Source organism: Phytophthora ramorum, assembly GCF_020800215.1.
Source record: "Phytophthora ramorum isolate Pr-102 chromosome Unknown Phyram_PR-102_s0005, whole genome shotgun sequence".
NCBI lineage: Eukaryota > Oomycota > Peronosporomycetes > Peronosporales > Peronosporaceae > Phytophthora > Phytophthora ramorum.
In genome coordinates this window covers 565,192-589,806 of record NW_027150651.1, presented here as the reverse complement: position 1 = coordinate 589,806, position 24,615 = coordinate 565,192, and the positions used below count along the sequence as shown (strand labels likewise).

General features: G+C 53.9%; 11 protein-coding genes across 11 annotated transcripts; 3 read left to right on the top strand and 8 right to left on the bottom strand.

Annotated features, from left to right (window-relative positions):
* Window positions 1-262: 262 nt before the first annotated feature.
* KRP23_5859 (Ras-specific guanine nucleotide-releasing factor 1) lies at window positions 263-5,002 on the top strand (the record flags this gene model as incomplete). The annotated part of the gene is made up of 10 exons (XM_067890976.1): window positions 263-3,194; window positions 3,295-3,421; window positions 3,512-3,598; window positions 3,688-3,758; window positions 3,825-3,901; window positions 3,982-4,062; window positions 4,135-4,239; window positions 4,311-4,439; window positions 4,507-4,653; window positions 4,733-5,002. 10 exons carry the CDS (start codon window positions 263-265, stop codon window positions 5,000-5,002), a joined length of 4,026 nt encoding a protein of 1,341 aa, XP_067745377.1.
* Window positions 5,003-5,095: 93 nt separating this feature from the next.
* KRP23_5858 (uncharacterized protein) lies at window positions 5,096-6,001 on the bottom strand (the record flags this gene model as incomplete). The annotated part of the gene is made up of 6 exons (XM_067890975.1): window positions 5,096-5,173; window positions 5,244-5,388; window positions 5,456-5,520; window positions 5,597-5,702; window positions 5,766-5,901; window positions 5,977-6,001. The coding sequence occupies 6 exons, from the start codon at window positions 5,999-6,001 to the stop codon at window positions 5,096-5,098; spliced, it is 555 nt and encodes a 184-aa protein (XP_067745376.1).
* Window positions 6,002-6,285: 284 nt separating this feature from the next.
* Window positions 6,286-7,032, bottom strand: KRP23_5857 (uncharacterized protein; the record flags this gene model as incomplete). The annotated part of the gene is made up of 4 exons (XM_067890974.1): window positions 6,286-6,429; window positions 6,526-6,683; window positions 6,779-6,869; window positions 6,931-7,032. The coding sequence occupies 4 exons, from the start codon at window positions 7,030-7,032 to the stop codon at window positions 6,286-6,288; spliced, it is 495 nt and encodes a 164-aa protein (XP_067745375.1).
* A 159-nt stretch (window positions 7,033-7,191) lies between these two features.
* On the bottom strand, window positions 7,192-9,168 carry KRP23_5856 (uncharacterized protein; the record flags this gene model as incomplete). Its single annotated transcript, XM_067890973.1, has 1 exon — window positions 7,192-9,168. The coding sequence occupies one exon, from the start codon at window positions 9,166-9,168 to the stop codon at window positions 7,192-7,194; it is 1,977 nt and encodes a 658-aa protein (XP_067745374.1).
* A 131-nt stretch (window positions 9,169-9,299) lies between these two features.
* On the bottom strand, window positions 9,300-10,049 carry KRP23_5855 (uncharacterized protein; the record flags this gene model as incomplete). Its single annotated transcript, XM_067890972.1, has 1 exon — window positions 9,300-10,049. The coding sequence occupies one exon, from the start codon at window positions 10,047-10,049 to the stop codon at window positions 9,300-9,302; it is 750 nt and encodes a 249-aa protein (XP_067745373.1).
* Window positions 10,050-10,346: 297 nt separating this feature from the next.
* Window positions 10,347-11,906, bottom strand: KRP23_5854 (Ultraviolet-B receptor UVR8; the record flags this gene model as incomplete). Its single annotated transcript, XM_067890971.1, has 5 exons — window positions 10,347-10,542; window positions 10,616-10,719; window positions 10,786-10,912; window positions 10,992-11,593; window positions 11,664-11,906. The coding sequence occupies 5 exons, from the start codon at window positions 11,904-11,906 to the stop codon at window positions 10,347-10,349; spliced, it is 1,272 nt and encodes a 423-aa protein (XP_067745372.1).
* A 153-nt stretch (window positions 11,907-12,059) lies between these two features.
* KRP23_5853 (uncharacterized protein) lies at window positions 12,060-13,520 on the bottom strand (the record flags this gene model as incomplete). Its single annotated transcript, XM_067890970.1, has 1 exon — window positions 12,060-13,520. The coding sequence occupies one exon, from the start codon at window positions 13,518-13,520 to the stop codon at window positions 12,060-12,062; it is 1,461 nt and encodes a 486-aa protein (XP_067745371.1).
* A 159-nt stretch (window positions 13,521-13,679) lies between these two features.
* On the bottom strand, window positions 13,680-18,428 carry KRP23_5852 (Intraflagellar transport protein 140-like protein; the record flags this gene model as incomplete). The annotated part of the gene is made up of 4 exons (XM_067890969.1): window positions 13,680-17,706; window positions 17,789-18,047; window positions 18,115-18,217; window positions 18,297-18,428. The coding sequence occupies 4 exons, from the start codon at window positions 18,426-18,428 to the stop codon at window positions 13,680-13,682; spliced, it is 4,521 nt and encodes a 1,506-aa protein (XP_067745370.1).
* A 216-nt stretch (window positions 18,429-18,644) lies between these two features.
* KRP23_5851 (Pumilio-like protein 3) lies at window positions 18,645-20,348 on the top strand (the record flags this gene model as incomplete). The annotated part of the gene is made up of 1 exon (XM_067890968.1): window positions 18,645-20,348. One exon carries the CDS (start codon window positions 18,645-18,647, stop codon window positions 20,346-20,348), a length of 1,704 nt encoding a protein of 567 aa, XP_067745369.1.
* An 88-nt stretch (window positions 20,349-20,436) lies between these two features.
* On the bottom strand, window positions 20,437-22,570 carry KRP23_5850 (putative ankyrin repeat protein; the record flags this gene model as incomplete). The annotated part of the gene is made up of 10 exons (XM_067890967.1): window positions 20,437-20,631; window positions 20,699-20,806; window positions 20,891-20,995; window positions 21,055-21,252; window positions 21,349-21,506; window positions 21,588-21,642; window positions 21,711-22,107; window positions 22,182-22,282; window positions 22,369-22,478; window positions 22,543-22,570. The coding sequence occupies 10 exons, from the start codon at window positions 22,568-22,570 to the stop codon at window positions 20,437-20,439; spliced, it is 1,455 nt and encodes a 484-aa protein (XP_067745368.1).
* A 1,128-nt stretch (window positions 22,571-23,698) lies between these two features.
* Window positions 23,699-24,448, top strand: KRP23_5849 (Heat stress transcription factor C-1b; the record flags this gene model as incomplete). The annotated part of the gene is made up of 1 exon (XM_067890965.1): window positions 23,699-24,448. One exon carries the CDS (start codon window positions 23,699-23,701, stop codon window positions 24,446-24,448), a length of 750 nt encoding a protein of 249 aa, XP_067745367.1.
* Window positions 24,449-24,615: the final 167 nt, after the last annotated feature.

Below are 24,615 nucleotides of genomic sequence, written 5' to 3'. Positions count from 1 at the left end.
GTTGCACTCAGGATAGGTACACTTGCCCCACAGCAACAGCTCCAACTCGCACGCAACGCATCCAAAGTCCAACGCAAGAGAAAAAGTGTAGGCTGGATATTGTGGTCCGTAATATCATGTGCATCTCCGCATACACCGCCACATCCGACCCCGTCTCCGTCCCATAATACCCTATGCCAATTAAACCGGCTGGCGACCTTGACGTTGTCCGAAAAATACAAGCAGGTGCCAAGTCCCAGTTTAGTTTCTGCCGCCTCGATCGATGGCTTCAGCTTGGCGCCAGCATCCGCACGATCCGTGGGACCTGCCGTCGCCGCCGCCGCTACTAGAAGAAGCCGCGCCCAAAGCTTCCAAGCGCTCACACTTTTCACGCCGCAGCACGCGCGCCCAGAGCCAAGCGAGAGCCCAAGCGCAGCAGGCGGAGCTCGAGGTGGAGGCGCTCGCCGACCAGCGCGACCGCGACGAGCGCCGCAGCCTCCTGGCCGCCATGTTCGGTGGTCGCAGCAAGTCACGCACGTCGCGATCGTCCTCGGACGCCCCGCAGACGCTCGTGCAGCGAGAAAAGGCCTTCCGCCTCGTGCGCCACGGCTCGGACCCGCTGCTGAACGACGCGTTCTACGCCACGCAGGTGCAGGTAGGCAACTTCGTCAAGATGGGCTGGCTCACCAAGCAGGGCCACATGTGGAAGAGCTGGAAGACGCGCTTTTTTGTGCTCTTCTCGGACGGAACGTTCGCCTACTACAAGAACAAGGGCCGCAAGAAAATCAAGGGCTGCATGCAGCTCAATGACGGCGTCGTGTCCGTGCAACACGTGGACGTCCGCGTGGCGGACAAGGCCTACGTATTCCAGATAGAGAAGGGGTTTTACAAGCTGCTGTGTTATTGCTGCAGCCAGTTTGAGGCCGAGCTGTGGGTCGCAGCGCTGCGCTCGGTGCGGAGAGTGACCCCGCCCTGTTACGAGACGGATCTAACGGCCACTGAGGAGAAGGCGGGCTCCAACGCGGTCACGAGACACTTGAACAAGATTTTCATCACAGATAAGCAGATCGCCAAGAGTTTGGTGCAGTTCAAGGTGAACGAGCACGACCATTCGTACGCAGCAATTCACAATTTTATTGTCGAGCTGGACGACGCGATCATTGATGGTCATCATTTGGAGCTCTATCAGGACCCAGAGATTGAGCTGCTGCCTGGTAATGACCTGGTACGGCTGATTCGTCGACATGTGGAAGATCGAGTGTTTATTCCGTTGTATGCGGAGGCGTACGCGAGCTTGGAGACGGACAAGGTCAAGACGAGGCGCAGCAACCTCGAGCAGAACCTCAAGGTGCTGAGGCGGAAAACTCAGGCAGATTTTGGCATCTCGAAGGATTTATCCGTTTGCGACTGGAAGCTAGCCATCAATGTGATTAACATGCTCGAATGCGTGTCGCTCCCAACGCACAAGTTCGAGGTCATTTTATCAGCTGGAAAGGCCATCACGGAGTCTATTGCTCAATATAACGGCGACCTGTTCGAGGTATCAGATGAGACGCTGACGGCGGTTTTTCGGTACGTAGTTACAATGGCGTCACTGAGCGATTTACCGATTCTGCGAGCGCTTCTCAAGTACGGATACCAGCACCACCCAGCGTGTCAGAACAAAGCAAACGTCGTTTCAGCTTTCCTCGATGGGATCAAATGGGTGGAGTGCTTCGAGACTGGCGATGAAAGCTATCAGTTTGATTCCTTAGCGCTAGCAGGGTCTCGCGTGTCGGTATCCATCTCGACTAACGATGTCGGCATTCAGTTTACGACCGATGGCAATGGTAGAGGGGCTATTGTTTACAGTGTGCGAAAGCAATCACAAGCAGCACTTAGCGCTTCAATCGTCCCTGGATTGTCGCTGATTGCCATCAACCACGAACCAGTTATCGGGATGCCTTTCGACAAGATTATCCAGCGCGTGCGAACTGCGGCACTCCCTAAGCAACTCATTTTCATGACCGAGTTTTACTACTACCAGCTTCTTTCGCTGGATTCGGAGATGTTTCGATACCTAATGTGTATTGCAGCGCGCCGTGGGGACTTGGATTCGGCTGCTTGGCTGCGGTCGTCCACGGTGGAGCTCAATAAACTTTGCTCGTGGGAAAAATCTCGAGGAAAACAGGTCTTTGGATTCATCCCTGTATCTGGGAAGGGATCCCCACTTCACGCGGCAGTGCATAACGGTCAACTCTCTATGGTGAAGTATCTTATCTCAAGAGGGGCTGATACGAACTTGTGCAATCAGAAAGGAAGACGCCCACTTCATGTCGTGAAGCAGTCGATTGATATGGCGTTGATCATTGAGAGCCTTATTGATGCGGGAGCTGACATTGACGTAGCGGAAAAACACGGTCTTACCCCGCTAATGTTCATGTGCTTTAGAGCATCGCTTGAAGGTGCCGCGACGCTTGTAGCACTTGGAGCAGATGTTCGCCGTGTTGCATGGTCGAATGGATTTTCGGCTCTGGAGTTTGCAGTGAAGAGTGAACGAACAGAGCTGGTAGAGTTGTGCCTTTCAAAGGGGGCAAATCCAAATATGCCTACGCTGGACGGAAACACAAGTTTGCATATGGCAGCCGCTCTCCCCCACGCTGATATAATCCTCCGGCTCCTACAGAGCGGTGCAAACCCCAATGTTCAGAATCGGTATGGTCAGACTCCGGCCACAGTCCTACTTGCGTCTGCTCCTGGTGGAGGTGGCGATGCCCGAATCCTGTGTCTGGAGATTTTAACATGTGCCGGTTGCCGGTTGGACAAACGTGATCTCTTTGGTCGCCAGGCTTCTCACCTGGCAAACATCTCGCGAGATTCTCATGTCATGGGTCTACTTCGAAAGTTGGGATCGCTGAACCGAGCAGGCAATAGCGTTGATGTCGATATCTTCGGTTGCTCATCTGTTGATTATAGTCATGGGATCGAGGTAAGCAAGGCGACAGAATATTTTGGATCGCAAATGCCGAACAATTCGTGGGAAATCATTGACAAGACCGACCACGTGTCTCGATCTGCACTCTCGGGTTCTGTCGAGGATTTGATTCGCAAGTTAGTTGCAGGCACGGAAGTGGACTTGGTGGATGTGGTGGCGTTCGTGCTCTTCTTGGACAGCTTCTCGAGTCTTAACGAATTGGTGGATCGGTTGAGCGAGCATGTCCGAAACGGGATTAAAAGTAAGTTTTGTGCGTGCTTGTTTGTTAATCCTTCGCGCGGTCGATATGCACCTACATTAGACACTAACGTGGCATTTACCCATTTGTATTGTTCGTATAGGCCACGGACTTATCCGTCTCTTCATTATGATCCTGCTTTTTAGAAATACGGAAACGAAGGAAGTAGATGATCTGTCTGATCGCTTCTACAGCCTGATCAGTCACAACATTGACGTCCCTAGGGAAAAGTTGGTACCTCTTGTTGATGAGTATACCTCCCTTTATAGGGAATATTTCTCATTGCGAGGAGCTGGAAACTACGCCACAAATTACGAAAGGATTCCAGAAATGATGACTAAGATATACGGCTTGGAGTCAGGCATTGAGTTCGTATCCGACGAGCCCTTTCCGCTTCATTTGCACCGGTAAGTCGAGTGATAGCTCATTGTCTCCCTTTTGATCGAACATATCTGACCTATGGATTTCGGTCCTCTTTCGTTGGGTAATATCTCAGGTATATTGATGCAGAACGGTGGGCTGAACAGTGCACGCTTCTGACGCACGCAGTCTTTTGCCAGATTCCAGGTGGGATGTTATCGTCTGCTTGTTTAGTTGGAGGGTTGACTAAACTTTGCTGTCTCTAAAATGCAGTCCAAGATTTGATTTTGACAGGCTCGAAAAAGCAGCACTCCGTTGAATTTACGAGTATCAAACGATGGTTTCAGCACGTACGTTCTGTTGTCGCTTTATATTTACGTGCTAAAGAGATTAACTTTCGGGCGTTTTTGTCCGTGGTAATATTGTGTAGATCTCTGCGTACGTGATCAACGCTGTTCTTGTACAAAACTCCCCAGAAGAGCGTGCCGAAGTAATTTCGTTTTATCTCAAGGTAAAAGGATATTTCGGCTCGTTTGACCTCTGGTGGGCTGCATGCTAACCTTTGATTTCGAACTATGATCAGGCCGCCGATTATTGCGTGTCATTACACAATCATGATACGCTGGCTTCGATCTTATACGCATTGCAATCTACTGCGGTACAACGGCTTAGAAAGTCGATCGATTGTGTACGTTATTACCAGCTATGTTCCTCTCGTGGGCACGAAGTCACGAATTCTGATTTGGTGGTGCATTACAGCTAAGTGCGGAAGCGAAGAAGATGATGAACGAAATGCAGCTACTTTCCGACAAAGGATGTCGCGAGATGAACCGGTTGATGCGCAAAACTGTCAACCCCAGTATGCCTTATATTGGGTTGTATCTCCAGGTAAAGACGCGCATTTCAAAGTGATGCCTTCGGACGAAAATGTCTGACATTGTGCGTGTTGATTTAGGGCTTCGTCGGACTGAACGAGTTGCCTGCGTTTGGCAAAGAGGGTCAAGTCAATGCGAGTCGGCTACGAAAAATGGGCGAGTTGGCAATGGAAATCTTGCACCGCCAGTCTGTTGCGTACACTCTTCAAAACGACGAGAGTATTGATGTGAGTAGCAATTTTGCCTGTCGTCGTAATCCTCAGCTGTGGATATCACGTCTAACCTGCGTATGTAACTCTTTTGCAGAAACTGTTGCACGTTTCAATGCCGTATTCGTCGGAGGAGAGTCGATATGCTCGGTCATTGGAGGTCGAGCCGCGTGAAGCAGATGCGATTCCATTGAGCGATCGCGGTTCGTGTGTTGTTGTTGATGACGACCTCGACCTTGAAAATGAAGTTCGCGAGTCAGTTGGCGGCGATGGAACCTTTGGATTCCGCCAGTGGATTAGGAAGCAGCAAGTCGTGCACCGCAATCGCTCACGCTCTTCGCTGATAGCTTTGTACGAGTGGGTGTAGCTGTGATGTGCTGTCTTCTGCGCCGTGCTTTGGTGAATACTTTTATCTATTCGTTGTGGAATGTTTTCGCCCAACATTAATACATTAGCATATTTAGTTATCAGCGATGTACTTCTCGAAGTCTTCCATCGACATCATGGCGTCCGGATCCAGCGATAGTTCAGCGGGGTCCTTTTATCAGCAAATGGCGCTCATTAAGTTAACCACTTGTGCGCAGTTGTCATCCACATGACCAACGTACCTGCTTGTCCTTGTCCTGCTTGTGCTCGTCAGCACCGAAAAGATCGTTTTGCGACTTTAACACTGGTGACGGCGGATCATCCGTCGTCAGGTCTTCCATCTGCTGCATGATTTGATCTCCCTTTTCCCCAAGCATGTAGTCATCTCTTCAGACGCGAACATCACCATGTTAGTGCCGCTGTTCAATGTCGCTTCTTGTATGCCTCGACGTACAGGAGGCGATTCAGCTGGATATCGCTGGCTGCAGGAACGGTACCATCCGACTCGGGTTGAGACTTCTAATAGTACGACAATCTCCACAAACTAAGGCCAAAGTACCAATGCTCGTCAATTGTAGCTAATATTGCTGCCCACCTCCGTCTTGGAGAAGAGGTCGTGTGGCTCTCGGCGCATCTGCGGACGCTTCGTCTTGCTGTCCTTTGTAATATTCTGCCAGTGGTGGATCTTGGTCACAATGTCTCTGACGACACATTCTCCGTCAATGCAATTAGCACTTGCGAGAGTGATAAACTGCGTCGCCTACTCGTCTTCCTCTTCGTCGGCGAAGAATCCACCTCCGTTGTGGGAATTCGCTTGGTCCCCACAGCGCGCCACCTTCTTTGATTCGTTCGCAGGGGCAACGTAGCCATCCGTATGCGCCGCATCAAAAAAGGAAAATGCTACGATGAAGGCACGTAAATTCACAATAAAATAGTTTGGTCATCTTGTCAGTGCAAGCATTTCGACGCCCTTACTAAATCTCGTCTTGTGCTCCGCCATCTTCGTGGTCAAAGCTTCTGGAAAAGATCCAATTGTAGAGTGGTACACGGTACCGGTGTTGAAGCTTGAGCACGGTAACTTCGAACTTACTTGCGCGCCGAGCACTGCCCATGGAGGTCTATCCACTGGGTAGACCTCTATATAGCCAAGTAGACTTTACTGTCATGCAGAAGTACGCTAAAGTGTAGCGGCTAAACTAATGAGAGCTAGCGTTGGTGAGCGATTCGGATGCTCGTGGAAGGGTTGGAACAAAATGTCGGCTGGATTACAACGTGTACAATAGATTACAGGCCGCGCACATCCAACACGCCTCTCTTGAATCGCCCCTTGGTAGCCTGCACGCCATAGTCGACCTTCTTTCGCTTTTGGTGGTCTCTCGAGTCGCCGCTCGATTTCCGCTTCCCTGTCACCACGTCCGACTCCTTCAACTGAGTGGTCGTACAGCGAAAGCAACAGCAATAGTAGCAAGAGTGAACATGCTACAACCGACAACAATCACAAAACACCTCAACCACAAGACGTACCAGCTCCTCGCGACGTTGCTTGCGAGCCACGCCCTTCGTCTTCAATCCGATAAGCACCTTGTAGGGCACGCTGCGGTTCTTCGCCGCTTTGCCACCCAATGCCTCGATTTTCTTGGCCTCGTGCGCCTTCTTCTCTTTTCCCTTTAAGCTTGAGCTGGCTGCCACCGTCAACGCCAGGCACCAAAATCGAAATTCCGTAAGTGGCTCTAATCCCATTGTTCTAAGCTCTGAAAGCTGCAAGACAGTAACGCACCGAACTCCAGCACCAAGTCGAACGTGTCATCGAACTCCTTGCGGATCTCCTGGCGCAATGACAACTCAGGTTCCTCTTCTTTGGCTTTGCTCTGCGGCAAAGGAGAGTGTCAAAGTCGAATCCATATCGAAACAACCGATTCAAGCACGAACCTTGTTCACGCGGGGCTTGCGCTCCTTCCACGTCTCGGTGGGGCACTCGAACACCTGCACTTTCTTCTTCTTACCGCTCGCCACGGGGAACTGGAACGCCATCTTCGACTCTGGTGATGGTCGACGCCAACCAAATGCTAGCGCTAAACTAACTGCTATAAATGTGGACCACATAAACATCAAACCCGTGACGCGCGCAACAGATCGATACTATTTTGCTCGAGAAATGCACTATTGTTACTACAGGTTCGTCGCTACAGTTCAGACCAGAACTTGCACCTGGAACAGACCACTGCTGGCTGCTACACGCTCGTCGCCGTTATGACTGTCCAGCTCGTCCAACTCGTCTTCAGCGTCACTTTCACCTCCTTCGCCGTAGAAGCTGCTTCCGAGGTCCGAGCCAAAACTGTCCCGTCCGCTGACCGATTCACTCGCGAACGAATCCACCTTGTTATCGCTCTTTGTTTCCTGCTCAAAGTCATAGAAGCCGCGGCTTTTGATGACGCGGCTGCTTCGTAGAGGATTCGCACGGCGGTTGTCGTTATCACCACGTCTGTCCGCTGCGGTCGGAGAGGCAGTAGCGCGCGGTGCTGGTCCGTTATTGTTTTGATTTTGCGACTTAGGGCTCAAGGGAACGAAGACGCTTTCACCAACCAAAGACTGGTTTAGCACACTTTCGTCGCACGCTGGGACTGCAGGAATCGGCCGATATCGGGACAATCGCTGAAAGCGAGGAGACTCCATAGCATTGACTGTCATACGTTTGTCCGGTGTTGGCGCTGAAAAGTCGGCCATGGACATCGGACTTGGTGGCTTTCTTCGTCGCCCTTGCACTGCGGGGTGAGCTTGGTCGTCCTGAATATTCAATTCTCCTAGGGTCTCGCGAAGCTGATTCAACCGTGAGAACGTCTGCGCTTCGGGAACATCGGCTGACCGATCCGGAAGTGCAATACCACCACGCGCAATATTCGATTCAAATCCGACAGACTGAACTGGTGCCAGTCGATGCTGATACGAAACAGCCTGGTACTGATCCTGTTGCTGAGCTTGCTGCAGGGTTTGTCGAGCCTGCTGGGTCTGGAGGTCCGTGTGGTGTTGCTCGTTAAGGGCTCGTTGTGCATCAACAAGACTAGCCATTTTCTCGTTCTCAAGTTGCAGCAACGCCCGTTGCACACGCAGTTCTTCTTTCTCGCGTCGAACCTCATCCCGTTCTCTCCGCAGCTCCTCTCGTTCACGGCGAATTTCTACCAGCAGCGAGCGGTACTCATCAATCATACGGCTCTGCTGCTCCAGTTGCTGGCGTGACTCCTGAGCGTCGTTCTCTTGAGGATATAAATGTCTCCCTACTATGCCATTGGCCGGGCTTCGATCAAAGGTGTCGCGTCCGCCATCATTCGCACTACTCCGCTCGATACCTAGTTGCATCTGAATCCGCGAAGGAGCAGGAGGAGGCAGCAGTGTTTCTGCAGGGCCCGTGCTCCCATAATGACGGTCTCTCTGATAATAAACCGCCTTGTCTTCTTCCCGTGGGTCTCTGTCGAATGCAAAATTGTGACGACTGCTTGCAGTCGGTTGAAAGTCGTTCCTCTGTCGATCCGTCAGATCTGGCGGTGGCGGCAGCGTCTGAGGGTACGGAGAGTTCATCTCTGCCCTATTGTCGTTCAGCTGAGCATTCACCACCGGTGAGAAATGCCCCAGTTTCCGCTGCGCTCGCAGCTGCTGCTCTCGGAGGAAGCGCATCTCTTCCCTCGCCGCGTCCTCCTCGCCGCGTCGCCGCTCCGCCTGCTGCAACTCCTTCAGCCGCGCCTTCTCCTGCACCTGTTCATCCAGCATCCTCTTCCACTGCATCTGCTGTGCGCGTTCTCGCAGCCTCTGACTGGTCTCGCTCTCGTCTGTCACTCGGAAGCGCGGGTGGGACGACGAAACGCTGTTGGCTTCCCCCGTCGCGGCACCGCGGTCTTGTCGTTGCTCGTCGTGCAGTTCCACGCTCTGCTCGAACTTCCAGGGCGACTGGGAGGCCGCTGGCAGCTCGAAATGGCCGCCTTCGACCAGCCACTTGGCCGGCGAACGCTCGCTCGGCGCCAGCTTGCGCTCCAGCTCCTCGCGCTCCATCTGCTCCTGGTGCTGGCGTGCGCGACGCAGCGCGATCTGGTGGTCCAGCTCCCGCGCGTAGGCCTCTCTTCGGCGCTGGATCTCGCGCGGGTCCTCGTCGTTGGCGCCCGAGTCCGCAGACCACATGAGGGCTCAGATTCCTCCGGCAGAAATTGTCGAACGTTTTGGTTTGAAGCAGTTTTTGAGAGGGAAGGCGTTTGATTGGAGGATAATAGAAATTTGGACTGGTACAGCAACCTGACCAGGAACGGACCTTCCTAGAAGTTCAACGAGTTGCCAAACAGACACGAGTCGGCGTACTCGCGTCGCAGATCGACCATTAGCTTTTCCACTTGCAAGTCGCTGCGTTGACACTCAGATTGCAGCAGTTGGAAGCGAAGTGACACGTCACTCTGGAAGCGACGCAGCCTCTTGCGCTCCTTCTTGGCCCCATCTCGTCGAGGTCGGCGGTGGTGACTGCCGCTCCGACGTCGGTGCTGTTTGTGGCTGCTGCAGTCGCTTTCGCTGCTGCTGCCGCCCACGTCGCTGTCATAGTCCTCACTCTCAGCTTGAGGCCCGCGCAGCATCTTCTGGATACGGACGCGCTCTTTTCTGCGGCGTTCGCACTGGTCCAGATTGCGTAGCAGCGCATCATGTTCTCGCTGCAAGCTGTCGAGTCGGTCCTGGCCGCGCTGGAACGTCTGCTCTTCTCTGCTGAGCCACTGCTTCTTGCGCTCCACCTCCCCATACAGTTCCGTCAGTATCTCGTGGACTTCCGCGTCGTCGGTGCCACGCGTGTTTTCGCTCTGCGTCAAGTACAGCGTCTTGTGCTGGGAACTGCCATTGCTTGTCCCTCGACCGCTCGATATTTGCTCCTGTGTGCGCACTCGGAACACGACAGATTTCTCTGTGGTGCGCACGACACTACGGCGGGAACATCGCTGGCTACTTTGCGTGGGAGACCAAGCGGGGGAAGCACTGCGGCCCCGGGAGTGAGTGCTGGACGACGAGCTCGCGGTGCCGCTCATTGATCGTTGCGGTCCAAGATTTGAGTGACGAAGTGAAAATCTCTGTTGAAACCCTTGAACAATTAATAATTTCGCTAAGTGAACAATTAGTGAATTTGTATCGGGAACAAATTCTCAAATCAGGTAGCCTTCTGAAAACAGATATGAAGCAATGTATCGACTTTGTCAAAATTGCAGCTTTTTGCTGTGCATCGAATTGATTGTCTAGCTGTTGCAAGGCCGTTCCTGTCTAAGCTTCTTGTGCTGCGAGTAGCGATCTTTGCTGGTCACTGCATAGTCCTCGATGAAGCAACACATTTATAGTTCGCTGTGAGGGACGGGTTTGCTGGTGGGGATCGGCGAGATCATGGGCGAAAAGATGGGGCGAGAAGTGTGCATCAGCGCCGTCGAGTGCGCCCCGCCTGCGGAGACCTGGCGGACAGGGATCGGACCAAGGTCTAGACGCGTAGGCACGGCGAGCGGCTTCATATCCGTCAAACCCAGTCGTCCGTGGCTGCAAGAGTCAAGAAAAACAGGGCGAGATTAGCGTTTCCTCCTTGTCAAGCCAACTCGGCTGAACAACGTACTCGGGTCGTCCCGCGACGTAGGCAATGCCGTCGCTCGTGACGAACAGAGTGTGAGAGCCACCACATGCAGCTTGAATCACCGTTTTGCCCTTCAACGCCTTCACCTGTTGAGGTAGAAACATCGAGACGTCAACAATGATTGCAATACTCAAGCAACCAGCGCTCCGTACCAAGTGAGGTCGCGTTCGACTCTTTGTGTCGCCAAGACCGAGTCGGCCATACTCGCCACGCCCGAAAGCATAGCAGTCTCCCGACTTGGCCACCACCGTAGTGTGCCAACCACCACATGACACACGCCTGTACAGTCCCGAAGAACACAACAATCGTTAGCATATTAAAATCCGCACATAGGTAAGCGACAAGACAAGCAGCTTACAGTGCCGGAATGGCATCGAAAAACTCGACTCTTTTGGGCGTCTGCTGATCGGACGTCTGGCCAACGCCAAGCATCCCGTAGTCCTCTTTTCCCCAAATGTACACGTGCCCTTCCTCGGTCACAGCAGCCGAGTGGAAAGCACCGCAAGCGACTTGCACGACCTTCTCGCCGTTAAAACCTTCAAGCAATCGTGGTCGGCTGACTCCCAGAAGTCCCTCGTCCTCCGTGTCCTTCAGCCACGCAGCCCCGATGCCCAGTTGGCCGCTATCACCTCGACCCCAGACGTAGACGCGCCCCAAGCTGGTCAACGCAGCCGTGTGCGTCCCGCCGCAGCTGATTTTTAGGATCTTTTCGTTTGCATTGCCTTCCGGCATCGGGCACTTGACCGGCAGCGACTCGTGCGCCGCCTCGAACTCCTTGGGCAGACCCAACTGTCCCCAATGCGACTCGCCCCACATGTACAGCGTCCCGTCATTGGTCACAGCAGCAGAGTGGCAGCCTCCACACGAGATATAATCCACCACGAGTCCATCCAGCTCAAAGAAAGCGATCTTCTGCGGCTCATTAATACTCTTGAGGTCTCCGTGGCCCAGTTGACCCATCTGCACAAAGCACAAAGCGCATCCAGTGAGTACGTCGAGCAATGCGCGCAAGAGGTGGCGGGGAGCGCACCGATCCCCATCCCCACGAATACACAGTGCCGGCAGCCGTGAGCGCCATCGTGTGGCGGGAGCCGCAAGAGACCGCGATGATCTCCTCGCCCGCCAGACCGTCAAGCTGGTTGGGGAAGTTGGAGGCCGACACGTCGTCGAGCGCCAGCGTCGGTCGGCGCTTGGCACCCGTGCCCAGCTGCCCGTCGTCGTTACAGCCGAACGCTATCACCGCGCATTGCGTGGCGCCCGTCGAGATGCTCATCGTCTTGATGCTGGTTGGCAGTCTTGTTGAATGCAAAATTGAATGCAAATGCCAGCGAAAACCTGTTCAGATCGATTTGTATTGTTGTATTTGTTTGTATAAGTCGTATTTGTACCTAAAGATGAATACATAACACAAAACGTACATGTAACTTCAACATTGACGATCGTCCACGGGGACCTGTGTGGACGCTTCCGTTATAGGAGCGTACATCTGCGCCTTGAGAATGTGGACTCGAGGGCCGCGAAGTCGACCGCGCTTGCCCTCGAGCTGGCGCTTGATCTGCGCGAAGCGAATAGCGTTCGGGTTCCGAGGCGGCATGGTACCGCTCCACGCCTTGGACTCGCCAGTACTTCTATCGTTGCTACTGCTACTTTTGAGTGAGTGCTGGATATGCGAGTGAGTTTCCGGTCCCAAGGCGCCTTCGTCGTCCTCGTCGATAGAGTTGATTCCGTATTTCTTGGCTGTGTTGGTGAGCGACGGCACGAGCATGCGCGTGGTGCGGTTGATCTGGAATTGCTGCTTGTACTTAGCCATCAGGCGTTGACGGAAGGCTAAGGCCTTCGCCTGTTGCTCACGCGCCGCCATTTCTCGGCGGTAAGCTTCACGTTGAGTCGGGTACTTGGTGCTCACCTGCAACGCTCGACAACGACGGCGACTTGCATCGCCACGCACTAACCGTTGAATCTTCACAGCTGGAGACTGCCGAATACTTTTCAACCATCCTTTCTGCCGCTTGTACTCGCGAAATACCACGCGCGTGGTTAGTCCTCGCCAGTGCGCCTGGATACGGCTGACCAGGGCATGCTCGCGACGCAGAACGCGCCTCGTGATTTCCAGCACGTTGTTCTCCACCTTTATCAGTGTCGGCCTGCCACCTGATCGACGCACATATTCTCTGTAGTTCCAGTAAAAGACGCTAAGCTCTGCTGTGTTCGTGTACCAGAAGACCGGTGGCTCGTTGGGTCGACTCGCTAAAGCGTAACTAAGTATCTGCGGTGCCATGAAGCTGATTATCCGTAGACACCGCTCGATCACCGTTCGTCTCCGCGCCTGCATCCCCCGTACCCGGGTTTGAATCCTTGTGGCCGCTCGATTGATCTTCCGCAGATATCGATCACGCGCTACCAGGCGACGACGGAATTCCAGGCGTCCCAGAAATCCCCTCGCGATACGCTGGAGCAGTGCAGTTGCCGGGACACGTCGACGTTCGAACTCCTTGATGGCATTTCGCTCTTCCTCGATCTGTTCCTGGAAGCTCACGACCCCTGCGCGTAGATACCGAGTGCTGCCACACCCTGGGCATTTCGGTACTTCTTCATACAGAAACGTCGTGTCTTCTCTTTCGCCCAACTGGTCTGCCTTGCGCCGTACTCGCAGCACGTCGATGAACGTCACGCTATTGCATCGTTGGCAGGTCAGGTACGGTGTCATGGTACTGAGCAAGTCGTCATGGCTGAGCTCCGGCTTTTGGTCGAGAGCATTTTCGACGTTATCAGGAGTCGTGTCGACAGTCGAAGCTGCGTTTGGTGAAGGGATCTCGGCATTAGTCTGAGCGATTGAGTCGCTGCTCACTGTTGGATGTGGGTTGCCTGGTTGTGAAGAGTTGGGCATGGTCCTCGAGCTGCCAGCGAGCCATGGAGTCGGGTCACACTTGTGCACCCCTTCGCTAACCGATTTTCACGACTGGATACCAGTGGGTGCAACTGAAAATACTAAGCAAGAGTGGTTCGTGTTTCATGTGCTAAACGCAAGTTGTGCAGCCATCCAACCTTATTCGTCGTCGGCGATGTCTTCTTCCATTTCGTCCTCAATCTCATCGTCTCCAGGACGCCCCATCTTGTCGTCGCGCGAGTTTGGACGACTCATTTGCGCCTCACGAGAACCTGGGCGACTACTGGGAGCCTCACGCGAGGCAGGACGCGATTCTGGGCGACTGGATTTGGCATCACGCGAACCGGGTCGGTTGGACGAAGCAGACTGCTTGTAGTCACTGGGCGAGGGTCTGCGGCGTCGGTCGTCACCCAGAGAAACGCCTAACTTCGCTTGCACGGACTCCACCACCCGTGGGTCGACGTAAGTCTTGATTGTGAGCCCCTTACGGTTCATCTCCTCCATCGTCTCAAAGCTCTTGTTCAGCTCGCCTTCTTCGTAGTACGCTTCTGTTAGCATTGCATATGCGTCGCCCACACGGATAGCCTCCTCAATACCTGGTTCCTCCAGCAGTTTGGTGACAATGTCCATCATCTCTTTCGGGTTGTGCTTCACTTGCTGTCGGGCGACGACGAATTGCTCGATCAGCAGAATGCGCTTCTCATAACGCTTCAGCAGTGCTTCCTTGCCGTCTGCGCGAGATTTGGACACCACCTGAACGGCTTCTTGCAACGCAGAAATTGCCTTCTCGTAGTCGCGATATTCCTCGATTTCCACCTGAGCACAACCGGCATAGAAGGCTGCAAGCTGCTCGAATGCACGTGCTTTAGTGTAGAACCCCATGATATTCTTCAGGATTTCCGGGTCCTTGCGCCAATCCAAATTCTGCAAGTAGTTCGCAGCCAGAACGAAGATTTGGGCGTTGCGCGATACGTTAGCAAAGAACACGACCTTCTCAGTGTCGCCGGACTTGAGCAGACATTTCATGGCCTTAAGCTTGTTGCCGGCTTGAGTGTACTTCTTCGTGGCCAAGTGATACGAGCCTTGCTGCTTGCAGCACTTGGCAAGCTTAAGCAGTAGCTCAGTGCGCTTCTTCTTGTCAGCCGGCGACGCGGTGTCATCACCTTTGGGAGGCGTCATCTTCTCCGCCATCTCTTCAGTAACCTTCACATCGTGTTGCATGCACACATCCAGAGCCTCTGCAACGCGATGTCCGATCAAGCACAAGTGCACGGCCTTAGCGAAATGACCGTTTGCGATGAAGAAATCAGCGCATTTTTTCAAGATAGCGGGCGAAGTGTTGCCAGAGCCACTGAGTTCGTCCGTGAGGTGATGCAGCTCCTCAAAGAGTTGGGCCTGGAAACACAAATCGAGGGCCCTAGCCACGTTTCCTCCTTTGTGGTACAGCTGGACGGCTTTCTCCATTTCATGTTGCTCTTCGAAGTATGCAGCACAATCAAGCATATCACTGGGCTTGCTCATGAGCGCGAAGCCCATGAGGTCGGCGTCCATGCGGTGCTCCTTGGCCAGACGAATGGCATGGTTGTAGCAACCACCGCTTGCGAAGAAATGGATAGCGTTGGAAATTTCGTTGTGCGCCTCGAATTGCCGGGCCAGATGATACGCTGCTGCGCGATTCCCGCTCGTCTGTGCTACTTTCGCAGCCGTCTGGAAGTCTTTCTTGAAACACAAGACGCGTACAATGGACAGGTAGTCCTTGGCACGCTGATAGCTTTCTACGGCAGCATCAAATTGTCCCTGGCTCTCTTGGAACTGAGCCCACCAAATTAGCAGGTCGCGGTTGTTTGAAGTTGCTACGTACTTCTGGAGTATGTCCACCTTGCCCAGCTTGAATAGCATGCGAGGAATATCCTTTTGATGAGTGCCAGCATCCTCGTAGGCTTCCATCGCCTCCTTCAGATCTCCCATTTCCTCGTAGTGTCGTGCCAGTGCGTGGTAAGTTGTCTTGAGATGAATGCGGTCGCGCTTGGCCGCTACATCAACAGCCTTTTTCCAGTATCCGCTGGCCTGATAGAGTTTGTTCAGGAGGTCGTAGCGGCCGCACTCACGGTACAAACGGGCTGCATCGTCGCGAAGGCCTAGTTGAATTGCTACCATGGCAATCGCAACTTCGAGCTCAGGTTCTCTCTTTGCCTCTTGCACTGCAGCCGCACCTCGAGCATGGCCCATATTCCCGAGACATACCTCAGCCACATCCAGCCGCTTCGTCTTCACGCACATGCGCGCCATGTTCTCCCAGACGGACGGATTTTCAATGAGTTTGACTGAGCGGTACGCTTCATCCATATTACCGACCGTCATGAAGTAGCAAAAGTCGATTAGAGCTTGCTTCGCCTCATTGTTGACCTTATCCAGCCCCGTGAAGTCGCGCATGATCTGTGTGCGAAGATAGCTAATGGTGTCGTAAACCATGGGAGTTTTAGTGACGGGGTTGTTAGCCTTGGTCCGGCCAACATGCACTACGGTTGTGGAGTCATCTGATGAGCTGTTGTCCACCTTTGCCACGAAATATACACGTGGAACTTGAATACCTAGTAGCGCGGAGTACTTCAGATCAAGGTCAAAACTGTCTTGCATCAGTAGGCCGTGCTCGTTTGACGCAAAAATGATGGTGACCTCCTTGTCTGAGACTTGGTTCCCGCGCGCACCACCGGGACCACCAGTCCCCAAGCCGTCGTCGGTACGACCAGCAGCAGCTCCACCCGATGTCGTCGACGCACTATCATTACCTGTCTTGACAGTCTCGCAGATAAGCAACCGTGGCTCTTGAGGATCGAAGAAAGCTGAGGTCGGGTAGCGTGAAGAGCCAAAGTCAAACTGCTGGTAAATGTTGAGATCCGTTTGAAACAGGAAAAGCTTGTTCAATGGTTCTCGCATTAGCAAAGCACCTTCAACGCGGTCAGCAAGAATGCAGATGCGAGTGCCGTCCGAGTTGACACAGATTGCTCGCATCACAGCAGACTTGGTCTCTTCTCCAAAAGCTTCGGGGAGATTTCCCATGCTTCCTAAAGCTTTGGGGTCACGGCGGGATACGTCGAATACGCGCAATAGGCCCCGATCCGTACCCACAGCAAGAAACTTGTTCTGAAGTGACAGCATCGCCGGCCGGCCTTCGGCTTCCGTGAACGAAATGGTGTTTTTCACTACTCCTGCAAGGTTACAAACCTCGACATGATTTCCGTTTGCCCGATAAATGGATTCACCGCGAAGCACCATAGCACTCGAAAAACACTTGAACTGATTAGTGACTTTGGCATCTCCATCTTTCATTTCGTACACTTCTGCTTTTGATCCGTTCCAAACAACGAGCGTTGATCCGTCGTGGGAAACACCCTTCACACATAGCGATGCTTCAAGTGTCGACTGTGTGATTGTCACACCAGACTGCGCTCCATCTTGGAACTTCTCGATTGAGAGTGTCTTCGGTCGGATTTGAATGACTGATGTATCTCCACTAAGTGCACGCTGCATGTTGCCCTCATGTAAAATGACCACTCCTTCGACGGTGTTGGCGTACAACGCAGGGTGGGCATTGCTCCAGCCGATACGTGTGACTGCACGACCCACTTCTGCCGTGAAGAGCAAGTCCCATCGGTACGACACATTTGCGGAGTCTCCAGTACCTTGCGTCGTGTCAATGAAAGACGTGGCACGCCAAAAGAAAACTGCCCCTTGAGCTGTACCCGCCACGAGAACGCGCCTTCGCGGGGAAAAACTCAAATTGTTGACGTTGTAATTGAGTCCACTTGACTTTGGTAGACTCAATACACTGTTCTCTTCAGTACGAATGTTCCAGAACCGCACAAGTGGTTCGCCAGACGCAATTGCTAGTAGCCCCGGACTAGCCCACTTTGTTTCCAGCAGTGAACCTTCTCCCGCTAGACTCAGCTTGACTTTAGTAATTGGCTTTACTGTGCCGTCCGTGACGCCCACTTGATACACGATAAGCTGCACCGCCCGTGTGATGACAATGAGGCGGCTTTGCTCCTCGAAAAACATCATCGACTCAATTGCGTGGTTTAGCACCTGAATGTCCGAAATGTGGCCCAAATCGTCGGCATAGTGTACAGACCCCATCTCACCACCGAAAAAGAACTGTGGACACGCGTGCTGAGAAAAATGCTCCCTAAGCAACACAAAGACATCACAATCGAGGCAAATTAGCGCAATAGCTAGCAGAACCATTATGGAAAGTAACATATACTCACATTTTGGTGTGGCTGTCCTTTGGTGGCGCTGATCGCGTGGCGAAGACACAGTGAGTGAAGCTACCTTGACGCGCATATTGCGTACTGAGGGTTAGCTGGCACCGACTATCCACCTTCCACACGGCAAATATTCCGTTCTCATCCGCAGACATGAGTCGATTCCCTGACGGGGACCACTTCAACAGACACACGCGGCTCGTGTGCGGCGAGTTCACTTCGCGCGCCGACTGTTCCTTGAATACCCACAGCGAGACCATACCTGGCCCGCACAAGCCAACAAGACTCAGTGCGCGTTGATAGTATTAATTCAAAGGCATCCAACATACCGTCGCTCCATCCGACCGCGACAGCTCCGCCACGAGGCTGCCAGGCCATCGAGACGATGTCGGCACTGCGCGAATAGCTCTCCAGACCTTGCTGCTTCTCACCCTACATCGAGTAAGGGCCCATGCAACCGGTTAATGCTTCGGATCTATTGGTTACCCACCAAACTATTTGCTGCCAGTACCTCATCCGTGAAGAAGTGAATCTCTCGGTTCTCCAGCGCCACGGCCAGCACCGGGTCCAGCTCTCCCCAGACCGAGCAGACCTGTCGCAAATTCGCCGGCACCTGCACATTGTAGTCGTAAAACAATGCCATCGTGCACTCTCTCGCCTTGCCACCACTAGATCTTCGAGTGCATTGCTCGCGTCGCTTCAAGATACAATATGCATTTGCATAGGTATGCTTCACCATGGTCCATTATGTAGTCCACACTACGTGGTGTCTACACACACCACATTTGATCGAAGTTTGACTGGTTGGGCGGCCACTGGTCGTGAAAGGCTGCGGGGCATTGCTGCATACTCAGGGACTATGGCGGTGCAAGCGAAAACGTCGGAGCCCAAGGGCAAGAGCTTCACCAAGGCCAAGAGCTTCACCAAGGGCTTCAGTGGCAAGAAGCGCCCGGCCGGTGGCAATGGCGAGGACGGCAAGAAGTCGTTCATGGACCAGAAGCTGGCCAAGAAGCAGCGCAAGATGCAGCGCCCGCACTACGAGATGGTGACGCGCGCCAAGCAGATCTGGAACGTCATCCGCGAGCGCGACGTGGAGAAGAGCAAGCGTGCTACGCTTGTGGACGAGCTGTACACGCTGGTGAAGGGCAAGATCTATGACGTGGCGGCGAAGCACGACGCCTCGCGCGTCATCCAGTCGCTCATGCAGTACGGCAAGCCCGAGCACCGGTCGCAAATTGTGCTCGAGATGAAGGAGCACCTGATTGAGGTGGCCAAGATGCAGTACGGATGCTTCCTCGTGCAGAAGATGATCCGCTACGGCAGCGTGTCCGACCGCGCCGCCATCGTCAAGTGCCTCTCAGGCCACGTTGTGCAGGTGGGCACGCACAACATTGCGGCTAATGTGCTCGAGTATGCACAGGAGTATCTCAAGCCGTCGCAGCTTACGGCGCTCAAGCTCGAGTTCTACGGGCGCGAGTTCGCCTACTTCCACGAGGAGAGCAAACGCAACCTGGCTGACATCATCGCGGCGCACCCAGACAAGAAGGCGGACGTGCTCAAGCATCTGAGCACCATTCTCAACCGCATGGTCGACAAGCAGCTTCTTGGTTTGGCCTTCGTGCAGTCCCTGCTGTGGGAATATCTGTGCAATGCTGAGCACGACGACGTGATGCAAATGGTGGCGAACGTGCGTGACGCTTCGTTGGCTCTGCTGGCTACGCGCAACGGTGCTCGTGTAGTGAACAAGTGCCTGTCGCTTGGTGCGGCCAAGGACCGTAAACGCATTATTAAGGCTCTCAAGGACAAGGTGCTGGAGGCTTGCAACCACCCCAGCGGTTACCTTGTGATCATGCGCATCCTGGATGTCGTTGATGACTCGGTTCTTGTGCAGAAGTCCGTTCTGGCGGAGATGAACGACGAACTCTTTTCGGTGGCGATGCACCCGAGCGGACGCAAGGTTCTACTCCAGCTGCTCAGCCCGTCGAACAAGAAGTACCTTTCGCCGGATGATCTTGCCCTGTTGGAGCCTCCCATGCTTCCGTCGCCTGAGGACCCGAAGGTCTTGGTGGTGAACTACAAGAAGGACCCGGACGCTCGTCGCGAGGAACTCCTGAAGGGTCTCCTGCCCAAACTGGAGGAGATGTGCGTGGAGAATGCCACTGCCCTGATGCGCTCGAAGGAGGGTCGTGACGTGATTGTTGAAGTTGCGAAGCGAAGTCAGAGCTCTGATCTGGCGGACAGTGTGGCGGCCGCCGCGTTGGCGGAGCCTATCGAGGAGGAGGAGGCGCTTCACACTGATGCTAATGGCCACTTTGCTTTGCGTCGTCTGATCAAGGAAACTTCGCTGGCGGAGCCTCTGCTTTCGGCCGTCGAAGGTCAGCTTCCGCAGTGGGCCTCCACCAACCGGGGTTCTTTCGTGGTTCTTGCTTTCCTAGAGGCTGAGAAAGGACCCAAGAACGCTGCTAAGGTCGTCAAGAAGGCGCTCAAGCCTGCGATGGGAGACTTGAAGAAGCTCGTCGACCAGCAGAAGGGCACTAAATTACTTGTCGAGAAGCTCCAATAGAGAGGAGATAGCTCAAACTTTATAGATCCACAGGTTTTGTTTTCGTTGTGCACGCTCGTTTGGGTTTCGGACAATATCTGGACTACATTTAATCCTGGTCGTCGCTATCGTCTTCGCTATCGTCGTCCTCAGATGTATCTGTAGCGCCACCTTCTTCTTCGTCGCCCTCCTCGTCGCTGTCGTGAAACGCTACAATGGGGTTTCCTTCTCGCCAATTCTTCACCAGCTCCAAAATTTGTGGATGCTTGTGCAGAAAAGCGAGGTAAGAGAGCGTTTCTCCAAACTATTCGAGCATTGTCTTGGGTTAGCGGGCATGTTTGATGATAACTTCAAGATTTTGTTGAGTTTACCTTGTTCGGTTTATCCGCCAGCTCGGCATCGCACTGCTGTAGCATGTTCATCAGTAGATTTACGTTGCCACAGGTGGCCGCGTAGTGCAAAGCTGTCATGCCTTGGGCCTGTCGTACCACAACGACCGCTTACTCTTAACCATTTCTGCCGAATAATGTTTTCAGAATTTTGCTGTGAGTCCTTGCACGTACATCTTGTAAGGTGAGATCTGAGCCAGCGTGCAGGAATACCATGCCTAGTTGGTGTAGAGGTGTTCCTCCTTCAGCACAGAGCATCAGTGGCGACTGTCCAAACACCTATGGTAACGCGTGATAAACAATATCCTCTACAGAAGCTTACAATGCAAAGTACCTACGTTTCGTGCATCAACCGAAGCGCCGAGCTCGATCAGGGTTTCTGCTGCGAGCTTGCTTTCACCGACGACCGTCAACATCAATGGGGTTGTACCCCACCGGTCTTGAACATTCAAGTTGGCACCATACTTGGCAAGAAGACGCACGATGTCTAAGTTACCAACGCGACTTGCCCAATGCAGTGGAGTCCAGCCATCTCTCTAAGCAGCGACAAATATGCCGCAAGCACTGCGTTATTGTCTGCACCGTGACTGACCAAGCTTCTTGCTGAAGCACAATCTCCGGCGTCAACGTACATCTTTCTTGCCGATCGACGCTCCCTTTTTCAGCAAGACGTGACAGATGCTCGTCCGGTGCAGCGTGCACGCCCAGTGCAGCGCATTTCTGCCGTCTGAGCCGTTTGCGTCGATGTCGATCTTGTTGGCGATGCCAGACAGAATCTCATCCACATTGTCTAAGCGTGTGGTAGAAAGCAGATAATGTCAACCACTGGATCACTCAGCTTTTAAGCTTAGCCTGGTCACAGTCATCGTGCCTGTTTTCGCAGCCAGCGTAAAGCCATCGGCAATTCTGCCGGCTCGTTTTGCTTCCTAATTAGCACAGAGCGCAACGATGTTCAGCCAGGAGACAGTGCCATGGCATGAATGGAGATCCCTACATCGTAGGAATGCGACAACCGCCAAAGCACGTAGGTGACAGCAGCAAACGGGATCGCAGCTGTGGCAAATGTATGCGTTGATCCTGTCTTGATGCATGTGAACGTATTGATCTTCATGGTTTCGCGGCAGTGCTCGTCATACACCGTCACCATGCGCTGCCACAGCGTCACGGCCGGGATCAGCGCGATCGTCTCAAACAGCGAGCACACCGCGGGCGTGACCAGCGTCGCCTCCCTGCCCTCCCCATTCCACGTGGGGATCTTGATGTCCAAGGCCACCATGACGCTGAGTAGGAAGCTGACAATAGCGGCGATCAGCGCCAAGACAGTGAAAGCTCTCGTGGCTGTGGCATCCTCAAGACACCACGGGTCGCTGGAGGCAACAACCGAGAGGGCGCTGCACACTCGAACGTCAGTGGGTGCGATTAGCAGCAGCAACAGCAGCAGAGAGCTTCAGCCAACAGACCCTACCAGAAGCGGCTGTAGAGCGTGAAAGCCTGGTCCGCCGACGTGACGTCGGAGCTTTCGACCGCGGCGCCAGCGTTGATGAGTTTGTAGCGCACGCCAGTCCCCTGAACCGCAGAGAATGACCGTCAGAAAAGGTGTATCCCGTGCGAGATTCAATCGCCCTACGGTAATTATCTCGCCTGCATCGCACCGTGAGGAACCAGAGGCCGATGTCTACAGAGTTGACGGCGTCGTGCGCCCATTTCTGGCCGCTGCAGGCCGCCAGCAGCAGCACCAGCGACACGAAGCTGCACGCGTTGCCTGCGCAGTGAGTGGGGATGTTAGCTTGTAGCGAGAGGCCCAGAGGACACTGCCCAGGACGCACCGAGCAGGAAGCGCACGCGAATCTTCATGATACGGACTGCGGCGCTTGAAGATTTGCGAATGTGACTTTTGACGCTGGAAAACGACTAAATGTTGTGCTTCTCGATTCACCAAGCTACGAGCGCATAGCGCTGAGTCTTACACTGTGCTGGGGGTTCTCGGCTTGCCGTCGGCTGAATCCTACTGGAGGTTCATACTGCCGCATTATTAATGCGCCTTGGCCTTCGAGCGAACACCAGTCGTGAAAACACTCGGCACGAAATTGTACAACAAATGTTGTGATGAAACAGTTAAAACGGAAATTGCGCAGCGCAATTTGCCCAACCGGCAGCGTAGCGCGCCTCGGGCGTAGTGTAGTCATCATTACCGCTACAAATACAAATGCGCAACAGGTAACAAGCTGCTTGCCACACGATCTTTGAGCTGATTGCACAGAGCAGGCTTTCCAGCAGCTAATAGCTGGGCAGTGTCTGCCTTTCAGGCTTCTTTGCAGCCTTCCTCGAGAGAGAGAAACCAGTCTCGTGCATACTTGCGCCCAGAAGGAACCGTGGGGCTGGTAGCGTCATTTCGCCAGTTTTGAGTCCACGAGTTGGATGTCGTGGTTTCCCGACTGAAACCTACTGGGATTCTGCAGGCCAGCCCAAGATTCGCTCGGCTTTACAAATTCAGGTTGCAAGGAATCTCGGCGAACCATCGCAAATGGGCAAATCGGGCGGGAACAGGTTTGCCCCGTCATTAGCAAAAGGAACCCTGATGCCGAAGATACGCCCCACATTTTCGCCAAGTTGCTCTACTCGGCGCCATCCAAGTGGCGCGGCTGCCGATCTGCTTCTCCTCGCATCTAGCCGCATGCGCAGCGCGTGGTCTAGCCAAAAGCTCAGCGGCAGGCGGCTAACCCCCTCGGCGTTGGTGAGCCCTTGCTGTAACGGCCACTGTCTTGCAAGGTAGCCCTACCCTCATAAAGATTCGCGTGAGGTTGAGTGCATACAATCCCCAAATGCATCCGCCTCCGGAGAATCTGGATTCAAAAAAAGAAAAACTATAGCGATTTACTATGGGCCTCGGTTGGCAAGGCAGAAACACGCACCCCGAACGCTTGCCAAGTCTCATTTCCGATTTCGCCCTTTAGAGCACACGCGTCGATTCTTCCTACTGTGATGAACGTCCAAGACTTGCTTTCCGCCGAGACCGCCGTATGCCCGCCGTCGCCCGCGACGTCAGTGGCTAGCTGCTCCAGCACGAGTAGCGCGTCCTCCAGCGAGGAGGTCCCAAAGCGCGGCTGGGTGGCCCCTTTCCTGCTGCACCTGCACCAGATGCTGCGGCGCGAGGACGCCAAGATCATCCGCTGGGCCGACGACGGCATGGCCTTCCAGATCCTGGACAAGGAAGCCATGACCGCCCAGATCCTGCCCAAGTACTTTAAGAACAAGAACTTCTCGAGCTTCCAGCGCCAGCTCAACTACTTCGGCTTCCGCAAGTGGAGCAAGGCCCGCGCGCAGTTCCCCACCTACAGCCGCGAGCACTTCACGCGCGACAACTACAGCGAGATGTCTCTGGTCAAGCGCCAGAGCAAGAAGTCGCGCAAGCGCAAAGCGTCTTCCGACGAGGAGCAGCCGGCCAAGCGCACGGCGGTGGCGACTTCCAACGTCGCTGCTGGCGAGAAGTGCAAACCCATTCTGCCGCGGCCGGGCGCGATCTCTCAGCCAGCTGTGGCCTCGCCAGTGCACTATCATCCCCATGTGATGTCTCCGCCCATGCACTCGGCCCCGGCCTTCAGTCTGCCAGTGCTTTCCCCCACCCGGAAAGTGAACAGCGGCTTCAAGCTGCCGTCCATCCGCGAGCTGTCGCTCTCGAGCGCGCTTCCGTACGCAGCCATCGGCCCCATCCGACCCCGCCTCATGGCCTAAGTGTCCGTCGTGTGTATTTTATGGTACTCAACCCCAGCAAACATTATTTATACAGAACCTACCTTTCCTAAATTTTTCGACCCCATTTTCGACTGAATACGGGACTCAATACTGCCTAACAATTTCGACCGAATACGGGACTCAGAACTGTCTAATTACGGGACTTC